Raw genomic sequence first — 22,308 nt, 5'->3', positions numbered from 1 at the left:
GCAGGAGAGTGTCAAGTACTCCATGAAAGTTGCTGTGGGTCAGTGGGAGACTAGACATGATTTGACCAGAGCCCATTAACATCTTGCCTTGTGTCTTCTGGGTTATCTAAGCTTTGCACCTGAAGGGGGAAGATGCAGCAGGCACAGAGATTCCGGCCTTCCAGTCTGGGTTGATTTGGGGAGAAGTCTGCTCACTGTACCTGGAATCTATGCTGTGGGGGCAACACTGCAACATCCACATTAAACAGGACTGCTACAGCTGCAGTTACAGAAACAATGGACTGTTGCATCAATTTATAGGGCTTTTTTTTTCTTCATTATGGTTACATGTAGTAGTTGGGTTTATCTATACAAACTCACATATGCTTGGAAATTGATTTCAGTTCATCATCCCCTCTTTTGCCTCCCCCTTTTCCCTCATGTCCACCCTGCCTCCTCTTCTCCTTCCTCTAGGCTACTAGACTTCCTTTCACTCTTCTATTAATTTGTATTTGATTGAGTCGGTCTGATTGGTTCTTTATGTAACTTTATCCTTTCCTCCCCCTTTCCCTTATTTTATTCTAGCTTCCATGTATGTGAAAAAAACATTCAACCATTGAGTTTCTGAGTTTGGCTAATTTCATTTAGCATGATATTCTCCATTTCCACCCATTGCCATCCATTGCCATGATTTCATTCTTTTCTATGGTGAGTAGAACTCTATTGTGTGTGTGTGTGTGTGTGTGTGTGTGTGCTCGCACATCACAATTTCTTTACCCATTCATCTATTGACGGGCATCTGGATTGATTCCAGAATTTAGCTATTGTGAATTGTGCTGCTATAAACATTCATGTGGCAATAGTATGTTGATTTTAGATCTTTTGGATATATACCAAGGAGTGGGATAGCTGGGTCATATGGTGGTTCCATCCCTAGTTTTTTGAGGACTCGCCTTACTGCTTTTCAGAGTGGTTGTACTAGACTCCAGTCCCACCAACAATGTGCAAGTTTCCTTTTTCCCCAAAACCTTGTCAACATTTATTGTTGTTCATATTCTTAATCATCACTATTCTGACTGAAGTGAGATAGAATCTTATTGTAGTTTTGATTTGCATTCCCTCATTGCTAGAGATGTTGAACATTTTTTTTCATATATTTGTTGGCCATTAGTGTTACTTCTTTTGAAAAGTTTCTGTTTAGTTCTTTTGCCTATATCTTTGTGGGGTTTTTTTGGATGTTACATTTTTTGAGTTCTTTGTATACTCTGGATATTAATCTCCTATTGGAGAGGTGGCTGGCCTCTCTGTTACTCTGTAGGCTCCCTCTTTATGCTCAGAATCATTTCCTTGACTGTGCAGAAGCATTTTAGTTTGATGGCATCCCATTTATTGATTCTTGGTTTTATTTCTTGACCTTTGGGCTCTTGATGAAGTGTTTACCTTATGTTTTCTTCTAGCAATTGTCAGGTTTATGGTTTGATTAGTAAGTCTTTGATCCATTCATATTTGAGTTTTATATAGGGTAAAAGATAGGGGTCTAATTTCATCTTTCTACATATAGCTACCCAATTTTCCCAGTTGCATTTGTTCAAAAGACTGTCTTTTCTCCAAGATATATTTTTGGCACTTTTGTTAAATAGAAGATAGCTGTAGGTTTTTGGATTTGTCTCTGTGTCTTCTATTTTATTCCATTGGTCTCTATGTCTATTTTGATGCCAATATCAGGTGGCATCAATTTAATACCTATTATATATGGTAGCCACCACTAGACCTGCAGCTGGGTAATGCCTTAAAACAGGACAGAACTCAGAGAGGGTAAAACAGAAAGTGATCATTTAGGCAGATGGATGAACAAAAATAAGAATATTGAGGGGGTTGGAGAAGGGATGTGCCAGGACTGTAAGTAAGAGAGTTTGGCTAGAATATGAGGAGTCAGTGAGGATGAGGTAAACTTTGTGAGGACTTTAAAGAGCAGAATGACAACATCAGTGAGTCCTGAGAGGTTGGTGATTATGGAATTGCTGTAATGGGAGCTGTATCTTTGGAAGATGAATATACTATGAACATGTAAGTGGTTCAGTCATGAGAGACTGATCAAAAGGTTGATATAATTACTAGTAAAAATCCAAATGAGAAGGGAGGCAGGGAGAATGGGAAGGAAGAGGTAGAAACAAGTCATTGTTGAGTGTAGAATAATTGATTTGATAACTGTGTGAGAAGAAAGGAGGAGTAAGAGAAAATAAACAAATGAGTTCAAGGGTTGAACACTGAGTAACCAGTGCAAATAAGTAGGGAAGGAGGGAGTGGTTTAGGAACAGGGAAAGCGGAGGAATGTATTATGAATAGTTAAAATTTTTATTATGGCACTCTAATAACATATCTTTTGTTTCAGAAAAATTTAGATTTTACCTTAGTCCTAAAGATAGGGGGAAATTTTTTCCTAATACCCACATTCTGAGTTTCTTTCTTCCCCTCCAAAATTATGCCTAACCTTTACTGTAATTCTGAAGCAAACATATTATAATTGCTTGTTTATTTATCTCAACTCTGGGACAGATATATTGTAGTATTTTACCAGAGGTGCTTGTAGAACATCCATTTAGAGAAGTCAAACTTGACAGAAGCTTACCTTAGGAAGATGTAATTTATTGGGTATCTTCAGAATGGCACATATTTTGCTTGAAATATATCTCAACAATTCATCCCAACAACCCCCTGAGGTGGACAAAAACCCACCTTTAAAGTGTAAACACTGAAACAGGAATCATTGAAGGAAACTACTACTGAACCAAACTACTAGAGAAGAAGATTTTGATGTGTTCAAACTAAAGGAAGCAAAACTTCCCCCCCAGAGTAACTTAATCAAGAGCATAATGTGGTAGAGAGAAACCAGGGCAAAAAAGCTGCAATATTTGGCAACTGAGAACCTGCTTGGTGTAGTTACATGTTGTGAGAATGTTCTGCACCCTGTCCTACTGTGACTGTTAATTGAGGCCCTCCTATCCTTCTTTGGGATTATTGTTAAACCTTCTGGTCCCCATCTTATCCCTACTAGTCCATCTTCCACAACCACTGAAGAGTGATCACCTAAAAGCTGAGACCTGATCATAGCATCTTGTTCTTGCTTAGAAAACCTTGGGAAGACATCCTCTATTGTTTGCTTGAAAGATATACCCAGTGTCTAGAAATCCATTTAGCTCACTGTATTTTCATTTATCACATTAAACTACTTAGAACACTTCAATCAGCCTTTTCAAGTTCTGTGCTTTAGCATATTATATTTTTCCTGCTAGAGAGACTTTTTGAAACCCCTTTCCCAACTTTGGCTGGTGATGGAATGATATTCATGTGGCAGAATACATCCACTAGAACTCAAAGAACTATCAATCTAAATGGTTAGATTTTACTGTATGTAAATTTTACCTATATAAATCTTACTTTTAAAGAAGAGATCTAGATAATCTCCAAATATTTGGTAATTAAACATTTCTAAATAATCAATGATTCAAAAAAGAAATTATAAATAAAAATAGTTAATTAAACCAAAGTACTTTTCAGCTAAACAAAATTGATAAGTCTCTAACTAAACTGATGTATACAAAATAAGTGACAAAGGGCAAATTACCAATATTGGTAATGAAAGAATATTAATAAAAATCCTAGAAACACCAAAATTATGCTAAAGAAACATTCTGAGCAACCTTATGTCCAGACATTAAGTAAATTAAAATAAATGTACAAATTTATATTTAACCACATTATCTAAACTAACAAGAATAAAAAATAAAAATTTGAGGACCAACATATTTAGTAAAGAAAATATTCTTAAATAATGAGAACTGTATGCCCAGATAACTTTAGCATTTATCCTACCAAAAATTTAAGGAAGAAATAATAATTTTACAAATTTCTTTCAGAAAACAAAGGAAGAGAGAATACTTTAAATTCATTTTATGAGGACAGCAAAATTCTGATAGCAACCAAAATCACAAAAGAAAACAAACCAAAAATAGCCAAGAATCAGGGGGAAAAAACTAGACTAATGCCCCTAATTGAGATAAATGCAAAAATTCTAAGTAAGATATTCATAAATTGAATTCAAGAATATATAAAAAAGCGATGATATCATCACCAGAAGGAATTTATCCCTACTTTGCAAGGTTGATTTAATATGAAAATGTCAAACAATTCATTCAGGCTGATTAAACAGAAAATTCATATAATAAATGCAGAATAAACCATCTTAGAAATTCAATACCTATTGGTCATAACCTCTTTCACCAAACTATGATTAGCAAGAAAAGTCCCCATCCTGATAAAAATTATATCAAGGAAGTGTGCACATAATATCATGCTTCTTAGGGAAAGATGGTATTGTTTCATTGCCTATATTGAGAAAAAAAATAATGTTCACTGTATTATAACTATTCAACATCATCTGAAGAAGCTAGCTAGTGTTTTAAGGCAAGAAAAATAAACAGAATACAGATAAGTAGATGACATGGTCATCTACAAAAGTCCTAGAACTTATGTGAATTTAGCAATCTGTAGGGTACAAAGGCATTTCTGTATGCCAATAATGAATAATTTAAAGATGACATTTTAATATACCAATTACAGTAGCAAGTATAAGATAAAATATTTGGGGATAGATTTAATGAACTATATATAAGACCAATATACTGAAAAGTTCAAAGTATATCTGAGATGTAAAAGAAAATGAAGATAAAAAGAGAGATGCTGTGTTCATTAATTGCAAGATAACATTGCAAAGATGTGAATTCTTCTTAAACCAATAATAGATTTCGATACAATCATAGTATGAAAAATGTGGGTATTTTGGGCTACATTGTTCCTTTAAAAAGATAACAAGCTAATTTAAAAATTTATGCAGAAATTAAAGGTATGTGGAATATCACAAATGATCTTGAAATGAAGATGAACAAAGTTAGAGAACTTATTCCCATGATTTGAAGACTTACTGTGAAGCTGCTATGCAAAGCAGAATGTTAATGGTTATGGAAAAAAAAAACAGACTTATGGAAAAGCGGATAAGAAAGTCCAAGAGGAAATGTATGTGTAGGACCAAGTGATTTTTAATGAAGGTGCAAAGTAATTCAGTAGGGTAGCAGACCATCTTTTCAACAAAATTTGTATGTGAAAAAATGAACCTCATCCTATACTTTATCCTATACACAAAGTAAACACAAAGTAGACCATAGAACCAAATGCAAAACCAAGGACATAATTTCTAGAAATAGATTGGAGGAGACAATATTCATGATCTTAGAGTAGGCATAGATTTCTTAGAAGTCAGTGCACTAACTAGTAAATCAACAAATAAAAATTGATCACTGTGATGTTGAGCATATTTTTAAGTTTAAGTACCTATTAGCTATTTGTACATCTTCTTCCTTCATGGAAATTTCTGTTATATGTGGGTATTTTGGGCTACATTTTTCCTTACACATTTAGATTATCTATCTATCTATCTATCTGAAACAACTAACCATAAGGAACCATAATATGTAAAGAACATCTAAATGGTTTGCAAATATTTTCTCCCATTTCATACTTTGTTTTCTCATTCGCTGATTGTTTCCTTTTTGTGTGTGTGCAGAAGACTTTTAATTTGATGTAATCCCAATTATTTATTTTTGCCCTTAATGTCTGTGGTTTGGAGTCATACTAAAAAAACAACTATTGCCAAGAGCACTATCAAGGATTCAAGAAGATTTTGCCTTGTTTTCTTCTAGGAGTTTTACAGTTTCAGGTCCTATATTTAATTTTTTAAACATTTTAAGTTAATTTTTGTAAGCAATTCAAGACAAGGATTTCATTTCTTCCTTTTATTCCCTCCCTTCCTTCCTTCCCTCCCTCCCTCCTTTCTTCCTTTCTTTCTTTTTTGTTTGCATGTGGATATGTCATTTCCCTGGTACCATTTACTAAAGATCCTGCCCTTTCGGCAGGGGGTGCTGTTTACGGCTTGTGGAAGATCAGTTGATCAGTTGACTATATGGATTTGCTTCTGGGCTTTCTATCTTGTCCATTGACTATTTTGATTAATAATATAATATATTTTGAAATCAAGGAGTGTGGCCCATGTATGTAATCACTGATACTCAGGAGGCTGAGATAGGAGGATGGCAAGTTCAAGGCCAACCTTGACTACTTGGTGAGACCCAGACTCAAAATAAAACATAGTAGGCTGGGAATGTTACTCAGTTGGTGGAGTTCTTCTGCATTCAACCCCCACTACTACCTCCACCCCCATTTTTATTTTGATGCCTCCATCTTTTTTCCTTCTCCAGTCCACCTCAACTATTTGGGATATTTTGTGATTCCAAACATATTTTATAATTATTTTTTCTATTTCTGTGAAATGCCATTAGAATTTGATCAGAATTGCATTGAATTAGTGTATTACTTTGGGTAATATGGACATGTTTACAATATTAATTCTTCCAACCCAAGAACATGCAATATCCTTCCATTATTAGTGTTTTCTTCAATTTCTTTCATCAGTGTTTTACAGTTTTCAGTATGCAGATCTTTCACATCTTTATATTTAGAACTAAATATTTTATTGTTTTTGATGCTGTTACAAATGGGATTGTTTTTGTAATTTCCATTTCAGGTAGTTCATCATTAGTGTATAGAAACTCAACTGATATTTGTATGTTTATCCTTCAACTTTATTGAGTTCTTTTGTCAATTCTAACAGATTTGTTGGTCTCATCTTTGATATTTTCTACATAAAAGATTACAGCGTATGCAAATAGACAAATTTTTCTTAGTTTCTTATGATGTATAGGCTTTATATTTCTTTTTCTTATATAATTGCTCTGGCTAGGCCTTCCAGTATTATTTGTAATAGAGGTGGAAAGAGTGAGCAACCTTGTCTAGTTCCTGATTTTAGAGGGATAAACTTCCAGTTGATTATGATATGAGCTGAAGGTTTGTCATAAATGGATTTTATCCTTTATTTGGTCAATGTAGTGAATCATATTCATTGCTTTTTTCCTGATGGTGAAACATCATTGTATTCTAATAATACATTATGTATGATCATTGTGTCTGGTTCTTTTATTTTTCTGTTAAATTAGGTTTACTATTATTTTGATGGGTATTTTTGCATCTATATTTATCAGGATACTTACACCATAATTTTCCTTTCTTAGAGCATCCTTGTCTGACTTTTATATCAGGGTAATACTAGCCTAGCCTCATAATGAATTTAAAAGTGCTATTTCCTCATCAATTTCTAAAGAAGATTTTAAGAAGCAGTAGCATTATTTTTCTTTAAATGTTTAGTTAATTTCCCTCACAAAGCCATCTGGTCATGAGATTATTATTTTGGGGAAATTTTGATTTCTAATTCGATCTCTTTACTATTTATAGTTCTGTTTTAGGCTTTCCATTCCTTCTTAATTTAGTCCTGGAATGTTGTATGTGTTTAGGAATGTATTTCTTTTAGGTTATCTAAGTTGTTAGCATATACTTAATTGTAGTTGTTTCATGATCCTGAATATTTGTTTGGTATCAATTATGGTGTCTCCTCTTTCATTTCTAATTTTATTTGGGTCATTGCTTTTTCTTAATCTAGCTAAAGATTTGTTATTTTGTTATCTTTTCAAAAAAAATCAGCTCTTAGTTTTTGTTGTTCTTTTCTATTGTTTTTCTAGACTGGTTTTAATTTATTTCTGCTCTGATCACTATTATTTTCTTCCTTCTGTTAAATTTTGGCTTAGTTTATTCTTCCTTTTACTAATTCCCTGAGGTATAATATTAGACTGTTTATTTTAAATATTTTTTTCTTGATGAAGATGTTCATCACTATAAGTTTTCTTGTCAGTGCTGCTTTTGTTGCAACCCATAAGTTTTGGTATGTTGTATTCCTATTTTCCGTTGTCTCACAATGTCTTTGGTTTCCCATTTGATTCCTTATTTGATTTGTTGACTGTTCAGGAATGAGTTGTTTCATTTTGACACTGTTTGAATTTTCCATGCACCCTCCTGTTGTTGATTCCCTCTTGCTATTTGTACCATTATGATCAGAAAAGATACTTGATGTGATTTTGATCTTCTTAAACTCATTATTAAAACTTGTTCTTGACTTAATATAATCTCCCCTGGAGAATGTAACATGTGCTTGAGAATACCTTGCATTTCTCCTGCTGTTGGGTGGAGTATTCTGGATATGTCTGTTAGATCCATTTCACTTAATATAATTCAATTCCAATGTTCTCTTACTGATTTTCTGTCTGGACGGTCTATCTATCGTTGAAAGTGAAACATAGAAATCTTCTACTATTATTATACTACTGTTTATTCTGTCTTCAGATCTATTATTATTTGATCAATATATGATCAAATAATAATAGATCAAATAATAATTTACATATATTTACAATTGTTATATTTTTTCAAGAATTTACCACTTTAACAAAATGGCTTTATTTGTCTCTTATTCCATTGTTTTTTAAGGGAAAGTGTATTTTGTCTACCTCTGCCCTGTTTTGGTTATGATTTGCATGAAATTTCTTTTTCAGCTTATATGTATACTTGAAGCAAAGTGATTCATTAATAGGGAATAAACAATTAGGTCTTTTTTTTTAAAGTCCAGTTAGTTACTCTATTTTATATTTGGAGAAATTAATTTATTTCCAATTAAAGTAACTAGTGATTGATGGGGACTTACCATTGCTGTCTTGTTTTCTAAATCTTGTGTGAGCCTTTTATTCAAATCTTTCTCTCTTGCTTTCTTTAAAATTTAGTGATTTTCCATATGCTATGTTTTAGTCATTTTCTCTTTCTTTTTATTTTATATCTACCATAGGTTTTTGATGCATCCTTACAAAAGGATTTAGAAAAAGTATTTCATAATTATAACAGTCTATTTTAAGTGATAACAACTTAACTTCAACCACATACCCAAACTATGCTTTTACTCTCTTCCTATCACACACAACTTATGTTTTAATATCACAATTTATACTGTGTATCAGTTAAGAAATTATTGTGGGGGCTGGGGATGTTGCTCAAGTGGTAGTGCGCTCATCTAGCATGCGTGAGGCACTGGGTTTGATTCTCAGCACCATATAAAATTAAATAAAGATATTGTGTCCACCTAAATAAAAAAATAAATATTTTTTTAAATAAATTATTGTGCCAGGTATGGAGGCATGCACCTGTAATCCCAGAGACTTGGGAACCTGAGGCACGATGATCATAAGTATGTGGCTAGCCTCAGCAACTTAGTGAGGCCCTAAGCAACTTAGTGAGACCCTGTCTTAAAATAAAAAAAAAATTAAAAAAGGGCTGGGGATGTGGCTCAAGGTTTAAGTGCCCCTGGGTTTAACACCTGTTATCATTAAAAAAGTTATTGTACCTATATTTATGTTTCATACTTTTTTGTCTTTTAATTTTAGATTAAAGTTAAATGATTTACTCGGTACCATTACAGTATTTGAGAATTCTTAATTTGACTATATACTTTCCTTTGTCAATAAGTTTTATATTGTCATGTTAATAATTAGTCTGCTTTCTTTAATATTTCTTACAAGGAAAGTCTAATGGTGATTAACTCCTTTAGCATTTCTCTGGGAAATTCTTTATATCTCCATAATTTTTGAAGGACAGATTTTCTGGTTAAATATTTTTGGTTGGAAGTTTTATATTTTTTTATTATTATTATTTTAAAATATTCTTTTTTTTCTTTTTTAAGTGCTCTGCTCTTCTCTGTTCCTAACCATCTTCAACTATCACTTAATTGATATCCTCAATGACCCTTTCAGTGCAGTTTTTCTCCATTTTTTTCTTCTATATGTTGTTGGTGTAGGTTATTAACTGAACTTTTAAGCCCTTTCTATTTTAAATCATAGGTAGCTGACTAAATGTTGTTTTTTGGGGGAAGGATGAAGGCTGGCATCTCCTACTTTTGCCTTCAAGCTGATTTAACTCCTAATCAGCCTATTTTAAAATGAGCTGATAAATAATTCTATTCTCATTTGCAAATTTCCTTTTACCATGTAACATAATGTCAGGAGGGGGAAATTATACAGAAACAAAGATCATGGAAGCCATTTTAATATTATACCTACCACAAGAAGATATACGAATGACCAGTAAACCTATGAAAACACATGCTGAAAGCGATTAGTTATAAGACAGATACAAATTAAAGCCATAATCAAGAACCAGGCTATACTTAGATCCAATAGAATAATTAAATCACAAAAATAAAACAATGAAACCAAAGATCTTAAACATTGGTAAACTATGGCATAACGGGAACTGTCACATTCCTGGAGAAAATATAAAATGTTTCAATTGCTTTGGACATCATTTTGGAATTTCTGCAATGTTAAATGTGCAAATACCATATAACCCAGAAAATCCACTGCTTGACATTTATTCAAGAGAAAAGAAAATCTATATGTATAAGGCTGCTCATTGAAGTTTTATTAATTGTTTCCCAAAGTAGAAATAACCCAAATGGATTTGGACACTTGAATGGATAAATATTATGGTATATTTAGTGCACTGAAATACTTCTCAATAATAAAAGACTAGTGATACATGCAACAACATGAATTGATCTAAAAAATATTATGCTTACATAAAAAAGCAAGACACAGAAGATTATGTATGACTACATTTATGTGACATTTGTGAACTGATCTCTAGTAATAAACCTCAGATTAATAATTATCCTAGATGGGAAATGGTTAGATTGATTAGTGAGTGACACGTGGGTTTCCTGGGGAGACAGAAATATTCTCTATCTTTAGGGATCATGGTTATGTCAACACACTTTGAATTTTACACATATGATGAATGTTTTTTATTTTATAAAAATTTTGCTTAACAAAGTTGATTTAAAATAATATATATTTCCAACAGAAGTGTTATTTAATTTAGTAGTGTTCTTTAATTTAGTAGAGAAATACAAATAAGCCATGAGTATTTAAAAGGACACATCACAATGCCTTTTATTTTTATGTGGTGCTGAGGATCCAATCCAGTCCGGCCTGTGCTAGGTGAGCGCTCTACCGCTGAGCCACAATCCCAGCCCAGCCTGTTTATTTTTTATTTTCAGACAGGGTCTAGCTAAGTTGCTGTGGTTAGCTTTGAATTTGTGGTTCCTCCTGCCTCAGCCTCTGGAGCTGTTATGATTACAGGCCTGTGCCACCACATCTGGGAAATTATAGTTTTGTTGTTGTTGTTGTTTTGTTTTATTAAAGTGAAAATACCCAATACTGGTTGGGTGTAAAATGTACCATTATCTCACACAGTTGGGAGGATTTAATACAAAGTCTTTAGAATAGTTATTTAAGGCTATATCGATAGCCTTAAAAATATTTACCACTTTTTATGTTATAATTATTCTTCAGAGTATTCTAAAGAAATTACCTGCTAGAATGAAAGTTATACAAAATGTTTCATCATAAGCTCACACATGCTAGTGAAATTGGGAATTATATGTCTAACAAAAGAAAATGCTTTTTAAACTGTGGGATAACAACATAATGGAATATTATGCAACTAGTTTAATTATTTCTATGAAGATTTTAAAGTATCATTGGAAGAAAATTATTTTAAAAGATGCTGTGAGGAGACAAATTATGTTGTGAAGCCAATAATACAAATACACATAGAAAGAACCAGAATAGGGGTTGGGGCTGTAACTCAGTGGTGGAGTGCTTTCCTAGGGTGTGTGAGGCACTGGGATCTATCCTCAACACCACATAAAAATAAACAAATAAAATAAAGACATCTGTCCTTCTACAATTACAAAAAATAAGAAATATTTAAAAAAGAACCAGAATAATGACAATGTATGCACTAATGTTTGCCCAAGTGGCAGCAACTCTCTGCACTGAGCAGATGTCATCTCATATATACTCATATCAAACCTATAAGACACATGAACCATTACTTGTCTCATTGTACAAAAGAGGAAACTGATAAACAGAATTGTCCAAAGTCATTGTACAGGATTTGAACCAAACAGGGCTGAATTCCTCGTTCATGTGCTTAATCAATATAGTAGAAGGCCTGTGTTTGTGAAATAAAACAAAATATTTTCAGTAGTTTTATGGGTTGTGAGAGACTCATTGCTATCTCATACTTTCCCATTTCTTCCAAAGTTTCTACAATAAGCATGCTTTCTTATTATTATAAATGACCTTAATAATAGTAATTTAAAAAAATCCTCAAGTTCATTTTGTGTAGTCACACTCCTTGTTTGGGGATTATCTGCAACTCCTTTTTCCAGTTCTCTCCTCACACGCAGCCCTGGAGAGATTCCCATTCCTCTTCTGACTTGTGCGCGGGCTCTCCCGGTATTCCACCCACAATACCCTGATCCCCACTCTAGAGCCACACTCTTTTCTCCCTGCTTCTGCGTCGCGGCAAACAGCTCCAAGGTGCAGTTTCCTGGCCTTCAAAGGCCGCAGGACCAGTCTTCCGGACCCTCCTGGGTGCTGCCTCTAAGTGGCTTGCAGGCCCCTAGCGGCGGGCAAGTTCTGGCCACCGACGCTGGCCCAGGCAGGCACTCACCCGGGAACGCAGCGACTTCCCGGGAGAGAGGCGCCGGCGGGGAAATCCCCTGGGGCTTGCAGGACTGACTGCCCACAAGGTCCGCGAGGCCAGGGGCCACTAGGGTATAGGGTTCAGGTCCCGGGACCCATGCCCCTGGGGGATCGCGCGCGGAACTTGGGAGGCACCAGCCCGCCTGGCTGACCATCCTTTATTAGATTAGGGCAGTTGCTGAAAACGATGATGATTTCAAGTTGACTCAGAACTGGCCCTGGAGAAAATGGAGTGTTAATTTAAAAGTTGTCGGGGTCAAAATTCTCAGCTTGCGATCTTGGAGGAAGTAATGGTGGAGTGACCATATTTTAAACGGGTGATCTGGAGAGTTAATTACGTCTCTGGTTGGGAGCAAGAGACCGGGGAGCGGTTGGGGTGGTTCGTGGGAACCACAGTCTCGCTTCCGGGGAGCTTGGGCAAGGGTCGCGGGTCTGCAGCGCGGAGACCCCTCGAGAGGAAGGACCAGGTTTTCCAGGTCACTGGGGGAAACGTTCGACTAGAGCCTGCGTCGCGGATGGGAGACATTCGCACGCACTTACACAGCCCCGCAGCGGGTTTTTATGCCTAAAATGAGCCATTCGCTTCCCAGGTCCGCTTGGGGACAAACCGGTCAAACCCCCCAATTCGCTTCCTTATGTGGCCAATAAAAGGGTGCCTACAGAGTTCGCGGGGGAAATACAGGCGAGTACCTCCCGTGTTTTGACTTTTGAAACCCCGACTCCGGGGAATCATCGCATCATTAATTGCAAGTTTCAGTGTTCGATCAAGTCGCGGGGGGTACGCAGATTACTTGGTTTTGTAAACTCTTTACCGCGCTCGCCCCAAGTCTCCTGATCCAGCGAGGAAAGTTGGGCCGAGCTGGGGTGGGGAGGGTCCCCAGTCCCAGGCGACGCGCGCGGGGCTTCTGCCCAGTTTCCTGCCTCGCAGCCGAAGTGTCCGCCCCGGCCCGAAGTAGTTTGTGCAACTTAGAAACTCGATAGGAGGCAGCAGCTGATCTCCCACCACCCTAAAAATAATCTGCTCCGGCGCACTGCGTGCTTCGGCTAGGGGAGGAAAGCTCTGTCATCCGAATGAGTGAGTCCATGTCTTTTACATAACTCTCATTAAAATTTTTTTTTAAGAGTGACTGTAAGCTGTTGATTTTTATCTATTATTTCGGCAATTTAAAGGCGCCTTTGCCCTTAGCAGCGCTTTGCCTTCACATTCGCTATTTCTAGGATTAAGGGACAGGGCCCCGTCGTGAGGGGGAGAGGGGGTGGGGATCAGGTTTCCAGTTTTTCTTACAAAACTGCCGGCTCCTACTTAAACCAACTGGAAACAGGAAAAGGTATATTAGTGTTTTTTTTTTTTTTTTTTCTCTTAGACGTCTCTTGTATTATTCATGAAGTAGCTGCTTCTGCTTAATTTTTGTGACTCTTTGCTTTTAGGAGTTGTGTGTCCTGGTTTGAAATTTACATCTTAAGACAGTGTAGGAAGTTCGTGTTTGGAAGGTAGCACAAGTGCATCCATAGGGGTTTGAAGCATCGTCAAGCCCAAGGTATTTATTTATTTATTTATTTTGCTTTATTTGCTCAGTTTTCATTGCAATGTCTAAGAAATCTTATTTGCCAAGTGGTTCCAACATTTCCTTTGATGTGCGATAGAACTTCACAGTCCCTGAACAGTAAATGGGTGGATTTAAACCAAGCAGTAAATCAAAAGTTAGCCGTCATTTTTGTTAGTAAATTTCTTTTTTGGGGGTCTATGATAGTTGCTAGCCAATAGGTAGCTGGATACATACCTATCTAGAGGTCTAGTTTTTATTTTATGAGCCATTCACTGAATAACTTCAAAGAAGTTATTGTAGCATTTGTTTTTGCAAGTGATATTTGCCCTGAAAATGTTCTAGATGATGATAAAGCCCTAAATTCTTTAAAATGACATGTTTCTCTCAGAGCATAACTTAAATAACTAAAGAATGAGTTGTTCTACATGAGAGAACAAGAAGTTGCATATTGAGTCTAGCTTCTTTTTTTTTCTTTTTTTCTTCAGGTGTTTTTTAGGACTTGAAGTTGTCTGGAATTGCTTTTCTGTCATAACTGACACTTTCTGCTTGGTGGACAGGAAAGTGCTAGTTTCTACTTAACTGATAGTCTACTTTCAGAGGAGAGGGCTGACAAAAATAAATGAAGTACCTGATGCTTTAATATACTTTATAACTAAATGAGATAACTGTTCTTCTCTTATAGATGAACTATAGGTCAATTATTACATTCATCAATCCAAATTTTATAAGTCCTAGGGGATGTGGGAATTCATATAAGATGCTTCAAGGAAAAAAGAATACTGATGACACTTTTTAACCATGAAATCCTGTTAGATCATCAAGAAATATCTTCATAATTATGTTTTCTATTCTGTAGACCATCCCTATAATCAAAGTTTCACTTTTGATCTTTGTCTTTATTCAATCAAGTTCTCCAACCCTGTTCACTGCCATAAATACTTGAACGTCTTTCAGAGGTTTATGCTTGTGGAGAAAAAAAAAAAAATGCTCCTTTTCCTGTGACCCCTCTTTCTTTTCCTTCCTTCTTGATATTAGGGCCTCTGTTAGGGCTTAGTTGAACTTCCACAGCTCCAGAAGGGGTGGCGCTGAAAGATGTCAGGTGACAGAGTTTAACCAGCAAGAGCAGTAGTTTATGCACATCCCGGAGCACTCCTAATTTCTTAATGTGGGTTCTGGAAGAGAAACCTGAATGACAATAGGAAATTTAAAAGTTAGTAGCAATCTTGATTGAATAGAATGTCTTTGAGGAACACAGTAATTATTAACGTATTGGCAATAAGTTTACTACTTCCCTTTTTGTCCACGTTGGGTTGTAAAGTGGGGTGATTGTTTGTTAGAAGGTACCACAGGCCAGTGGGTTTTGGAGAAGGATGCTAAGGGAGAGAGAGAAAGAATAGAGGAGGCAGTGAATTATGATGGAAGGAAGCAATCATTCTAAATCTCTTTCAGTTAAGAGTGGTTTTAAAGTCGTCCTTATCATTTCTACCAACTAAAGGAAGCAGTCTTAAAAATCCCATTACTATCTGGGTGTTTAAATTTTTTTTTTCATCTTTACCAGAAATATATCAAACATACACTAAGTGAAGTTAGCCAGTCCCCAAAAACCGAATGGCGAATGTTTTCTCTGATATAAGGAGGCTGATTCATAGTAGGGTAGGGAGTGGGAGCATGGGAGGAATAGAGGAACTCTAGATAGGGCAGAGGGGTGGGAGGGGAAAGGAGAGGGCATGGGATTATAAATGATGGTGGAATGTGATGATCATTATTATTCAAAGTACATTTATGAAGAAATGAATTGGTGTGAATATACTTTGTATACAGCCAGAGATATGAAATTGTGCTCTATATATGTAATAAGAATTGTAATGCATTCTGCTGTTATATATAAATTTAAAAATATTTCCATTTTAGTGTTATTTAAAAATATCAAGTCCTTTAAAAATATTTTATCCCATTTAGAACTCTAATAATTTTTAATAATATACCAAGTATATAACCACATTTTGGTTTTTTTTTTTTTAAAAAAACAACCCTTTTAAAGATGAGACAACATCTTAACTAGAGGGTACATCAAGCATTTTTGAGAAAAAAGGGTTTATCAAAAATAATATGTGAAAGGGATTACATACAAGCCTTTTAAATTGTAAATATAGTCTTCCTCACTAGTTCTTATATTCATGTAATGCTGTATAAAACCTTTTATTAAAATTGAATTTCTTCAATAATTAATCCACTTTTGCCAATATTTTCTTGGTAACATTCTTTCTTTTCTTCTAGGAAAAATTTTGTTTGTGCCCAAGATTAAGTCAATTGTCCATGAAAGGAAAGAGAGAAAAGATACTATGTTAATCGAATTTTTTGCCAGACTTTAATAATCTAACTCAGAATCCAGTCTGACATAATATGGAAAGGAAGCAAAGTCCATTGAGGTTAAAATCTTAAATTGCTACTTGTTTTAATAAGAATAGATAAGATCATTTATACAAAAAACAGATTGGAGACTGCATGATGCATTGGAAAGAACATGGTTTATAAATGAGACAAGTGGATGTGGATCCCAGATTCTCTGCTGGTTGACAAATTACTGAAACCCAGCTTAAACTCAGTATCTACTGCTGTGAAATGCAAATAACACCTCAATCCTAAAATTCTCCTGAGGCTATAAGATAATATATACAAAGTTTCCAGAATTTAGTTAAGCTCTAAATAAATAGAAGGCATTATAGAAGAGGTTTTTGGAATGCTGAAACTCTTGCTGGAATTTCATAGTAGTATATTTTGATGGAGCAGTCTCTGGCTCTTCTACCATCTGTTTCAGTACAGCTACGAGAGGCATCCATTTAAAATCTAAGTCTGAGCATGTCATTCCTCTGCTCACAAACCCCAAGTGGTTCCATGTCACTCAGAGGAGAAGTCTCAAGGGTGACTTCCAAAAAGCCCTATGTGATCTCTTCCTCTCTTTCTTCTCTAACCTTATCTACTTCTACTCTCATGGAATACAGATTTCCAACTTAAAACTATCTTCTGTTTCAAAACTGGAGTGGAGTACATTTTATTTAAGAATATTTCTGACTGAGACTTGAGTGGTTTCTTTGGTTTGTCACCTGAGTTACATGTAATGTATCTTAAGTATTGGAAGTTAATATACTTCAGAGAGAGAATGATTACTATTTGCAGCCATGTTGGTCTTTTGAGTATTACTATTTCTTAAAAGTAATAAAATATTTCAACAAATCGTATCCAGCTAGAGTTGCTTAGTGATCATTTTGTTCTATGTATGAATATGGGAAACAATCTGATATTGCACCATTTTGACTTTTCTGTCACTGGTTTTGTTCTCTCTCTCTCTTTATATTATAGCACCAATTTTTGTTCTTTGATGTTATTTAAGTCATTCAGACACTCCTTTGAGGTGGAATGTGATGATCAAATTGAAATAAAATAGTTTTCTGAAAAATAGCTCTGGAGAAAAGGCTTTACAGAATGCATAGGCCATTACAAGAAACCCTTGTGGTGATAGTGGCCAAATTATATTGTTATATTGTGTGCAAATATGATATGTGGCAACAAATCCCATCATTATGTACAACTATAGTACACCAATAAAAAATGTGGAGAAAACAAAAAGATGCTACTTGGCCACAGTTTTCTATTTTCTCAATTTCAAAAATAAGGGAGATTGATTTCATGCTAGAACTCCTTATTTGAGGCCATAATTTTATGACAGAAAGTTTAATAATAAAAGGACGTTTTCTTTCTTCTATCTGTTTCAGAATAAGTCATATGAGAAGAAATGAGTCTTTCATTTTGTGGTAACAACATTTCCTCATATAATATCTATGATGGTGTATTACAAAATCCCTGCTTTGTGGATGCCCTCAACCTGGTCCCTCATGTATTCCTGTTGTTTATCACTTTTCCAATATTGTTTATTGGTAAGTAAGTAATCTAATGTCTGATATTATTTTGCTTGGTGTTTGTATCTCTTATTAATGGCTGAGATTTGGGATAATGTTGTATTAATTTCAACATGAAAACTGATGTGTAAGTCTGTGAGAAAGAAACAAGCAAGTATTTTGTATTTTCCAATGATATATTTTTGGCATATGATATTCCATAGGCTAAACCGCAGTCGCCTGCCAGCTCAGCAGCAGTAGATTTTAAAAAGAGGAAGATGGCTCTATGAGAGAGACATAAGGCATTGTTGAGTACTTGCTTTGTGCCAGGTGAAGGGACTAGGAACTGGGTTAAACCGAGTGCATGCCTCCTGGGAATAGTGGAGTGGAGCGGATGTTTCAAGAGAAATGACGGCATCATATTGCCAGCCCACTTACAGATGCAGGAATAAGTTAGCTTGGGCATCAACCTGCCAGGAAGTTGTGTGCTTCTTAGGGCTAGTGGGAAAGATTACACAGAGTGACCTGCTTAGGGACTTGTAAGAAATAAACCATGCAAGTTAAAATAGGAGTGACGAGTCATGTTTTAGATAGAAAGAGTAGATGTGGAAACTATTTAGAAAGGAGTTAGTAATATAGTCCCCTATTATTTTCCAGTTTACATATATAAATATGCCAATAAATTAGGGAGATTATGTATAATTCATGTAAAACAACCAATAGATTCTTTAATGTTTTTGAAGTTGTGAAATATTTTGATACATAAAATGATTAATATAATAAACATCCATCAAACCTACCACCACTCATTTAAAGGAATACAACAGTAAGAATAAAAGGGACTCCTCATGTGTACCATTTTCTGATACTTCCCACCCTTATGTCCTTATCCCTTCTCAAGGTAACCACTATTTTTAATTATTTGGTGTTTAATGTTCCTATGCATGATTTTGCCTACAAAGATAAGTTAAAAATTTACTGTGCAGATTTTCTTAGGAAAACTAACATATTTTAATAATCTGCTCTAAGAAGAGGTTTAAAAATAATTTGTGTGATTTTATTTATTCATTTAGCAAATATTGAGGGGAATACCATGTGCTTCACATTCTAAGAGAGATCAAAGTATTTCTGTCATATGGTATATACAGAGGCCAGCATAACTCTTGGTACATTGTTATTTATGTTAAACAAATGTATAGACACTAAATATATTGAGACCAGAGAAGCCATATGTGGAAATACTAGTCATGATTTATATAGCATTATTTGTAAGGCATTAAGAATGCTCCTTAACCAAAAGTAGAAAATGAGTATTTTCGCTGCAAGTTTACAATTAAACATTCATTTCTAACATTCAGTAAACTTCTTGAGAGCCAGGACTGTGACATTCCTTTTTTTTCCCCCCCATCCCTAACTTCCAGCACATACCCTGGCAATAAGGAAGGAATTGGAATGGACACTGGCAAAAGGAATTGGAGAAAGATGCAGACTACTTATTTATGACTGGTTACTTGAGTTAATGAGGGATCATATATTAGTCTTGAAGAAATATCAGAAAGTTAGGTTGTTGTAAAAAAGATACACAACTGGCCTGCAAACGTTTATAGCATAAATTCTAGTAGAATACATTAAATGTAACTAACATTCCAATGATGAAGTACATTTGGAAACAAGTAAGATGTGAATCAATTTTCTTTTCAAAGGATGCTTTAGGGATCCCTTTGTATCTATACAGAAATTCTTTCCTGCAATATTTCAAGCACAGATCTCCATTCATTCTTGAAGTATGTAGGACTTTTCTACAGTCAAAAAATGAGGGAAAGAGAGACAAAAGAAACAAAAGTGGGGTTCTTTCCTAGTATCATACATGAGGTGATGTTACTTTGCCTATAGTTTTGTAAGGAAGTACACAAAATTTTACTGAAATTTCATCTTGAATTTTTTTTATCCAATAATGAACTGAAAGTGAACCCATAATGTGTTTGATTCTGCTTTTGTTCATATAAATGAATAAAACTTTAGCTTTCTTTGAGAAAAGTCTAAGTGTATTGAATAGTGGTGGTCCCACTCATAAGTAATCATTTTTCTCATATGTTTCAGAGTTGACTCAACTAATAAATCCTATATTTTATCATGAATTGTGTCTTTTTTCATTTGATCCTCTCCAGATTCCATGTTTTAAAAGAATGTAGACAACAAATTTCTTTTGTTGTTTACTATAATTATTGATTTGTTTGCTCTTGAGTGAATGAGGAAGCTGTGAGAGCTTCTGATGAGTGTAAGAAGGAGCCACGTTCTTCAGAGTTAGTGTCATTCCTGAACAATGCAGTAAAAGCTAATGTGTCCATCTAGGCAGAGTTGTAAAAATTAATTGAAGTTGTTATTTTGCTTAACATAATGAAAAGAGTTGAGAATTTCCACTGGTGTCCTAGGGAGCACTAAGGTTTCAGAGACTTTCCCCAAGCTTACAATAATGTAAATAATCTCCATGATTATAATTGATCCTTTTGTTTATCTCTTCTTTCCTTCCTTCTCTTTATTTTTCAGGATGGGGGAGCCAAAGCTCAAAAGTGCAAATTCATCACAACACATGGCTTCATTTTCCTGGGCATAACCTGAGATGGATTCTTACTTTTGCTCTCCTGTTTGTGCATGTTTGTGAAATAGCAGAAGGCATCGTTTCAGATTCGTAAGTGTCTCAACGCACACAACACCAGTACAGAATACCAGTGGGTACACTACCACATGGATAGAAGTGAAGAGCATACCTAGCCAGACTTAACTTTAGGGGGATAACTCATTAGGAAAAAGAGATGTCTCCATCTTCTATGATGGTGATGTGTTTCATCTCTACTTACGTGTCGATGGAGGCTTTCTCTGATAACACACGTTTAGATCTCTGTGACTTGTGCTCATTCATGTGTTTATAGTTCTTTGCTCCCTGATCCTGGTAACCCTTGCAGAAAGTCTGAACTTTTAAACTTTTGATATTTACTTTATCTTTAAAAATAGGTATCAATAGAAAGATTGCCTATTAATGATGTCTATCTATATATAGCTCTAATAGCTGTATACTTGTATATTAACATATTGATCAGTTCTCAGGTGTTTCAGTTCCTTCTGTAAAGAGGCAAAAGTAGATGAGGCAGGCATTGTGAGAACCCGTGACAACAGAGCCACAAATTGAGGCAAAGTGTGAAATTATTTTAAAATCAGGATCTGTCAAAAGACCCACTTAAAAAATATTTTTAGTTGTATGTGAACACAATATCTTCAATTTATTTTATTTATTTTTTGTATGTGATGCTCAGAATCAAACCCAGTGCCTCACATATGCTAGACAAGCACTGTACCACTGAGCTCAACCCTAGCCCAGAAAAAGATCCATTTTTAAAAGGAATTTTGTCCTTCTTATAAAAAAGTTTTTATTAGTCAATTGGAATAGAGTAAATTGTATTTGTAAACTTGAACAAAATCTGGGTAAATATTTTTCTCAGAATAAAAGAAAATAAACTCCAATAATAGGAAAATTCTGGTTATGAAATTGTGCTTAATGGTATAACCTAAAGAATTGACATGAGAAGACCTTTAAAGGTTTTGAAAAGAAAGCCTCAAAAATCATTTTCCTCTTATTTAATAGAACTTCCCCTGACATCTGTTTATGTTTCTCTGTTGCAGTTAATAAGAAATGAAACGTCTAAGCTTTGGTCGCAGAGCCAACTATTTTTTAATGCTTTATGATGGTTCTTTGCAGATATCTGCATGTTTTAATTTCTGATAAAAAGAAAAATCAGAGATTCTAATTTATGGCCTCCCTCAAAGCACTTAGAAGTTTAATTGGCTATTATCTTATGATAGCTATTCAAAACCCTTTTGTGTTTTTGTATTGACCCGAGCCAATTCTAATCTTCACTTTTTTTTTTACTTCCTGAATATATAGTTTGACCCTACATGTTTTTATGTATATTATAAAATGAAAGAAAGATGAACCAAGTATATTCTAAAACATTGACATCTTTTTGGTTCATCTTTCTTCCCAGCCGCATAGTTGACGTGCAGCTTTAGTCGGAGACAGAAAACTCCAGCCGAGTTGTTATTAGAATGATGTGCACTGATGGCAGAAATGTGTTTTGTAGTGGTAGTGATACCAGAGACCCAGCCTAAAAACAAATGGGCAAAAATACAACCTGGGTCTTGTGCTATCCTACTCCTTAGCTATAGATTCCTTCGACAATCCTTTGTGGCCAGGCTTCTTGAAGAGTTATCGTCCAGTGACTTCTTTTTAAATTT

The 22,308-nt window shown here is 35.0% G+C and overlaps 1 protein-coding gene across 13 annotated transcripts in view; it reads left to right on the top strand.

The window, feature by feature from the left end:
• The first annotated feature begins 12,718 nt into the window (after positions 1–12,718).
• Positions 12,719–22,308, top strand: part of Abcc9 (ATP binding cassette subfamily C member 9) — a 128,163-nt gene continuing 118,573 nt past the window's right edge. For 4 of the 13 annotated variants that reach the window (XM_076854187.1, XM_076854186.1, XM_076854185.1 and 1 more), the window contains exons 1-4: positions 13,295–13,650; positions 14,004–14,113; positions 17,896–18,057; positions 20,566–20,707. In XM_076854187.1, the coding sequence (XP_076710302.1) occupies positions 17,916–18,057; positions 20,566–20,707 (284 nt within the window). In that variant the 5' untranslated portion in view covers positions 13,295–13,650; positions 14,004–14,113; positions 17,896–17,915. Of the gene's footprint in view, positions 12,893–12,915; positions 13,052–13,165; positions 13,258–13,294; positions 13,651–13,800; positions 13,904–14,003; positions 14,114–16,399; positions 16,552–17,895; positions 18,058–20,565; positions 20,708–22,308 lie in introns of those variants that run through there. The other 9 variants (XM_076854182.1, XM_076854184.1, XM_076854174.1 and 6 more) reach the window with 7 other exon arrangements.

The sequence above is a fragment of the Callospermophilus lateralis genome, chromosome 4, assembly GCF_048772815.1.
Source record: "Callospermophilus lateralis isolate mCalLat2 chromosome 4, mCalLat2.hap1, whole genome shotgun sequence".
NCBI lineage: Eukaryota > Metazoa > Chordata > Mammalia > Rodentia > Sciuridae > Callospermophilus > Callospermophilus lateralis.
This window is presented reverse-complemented; position numbering and strand designations above follow the sequence as displayed.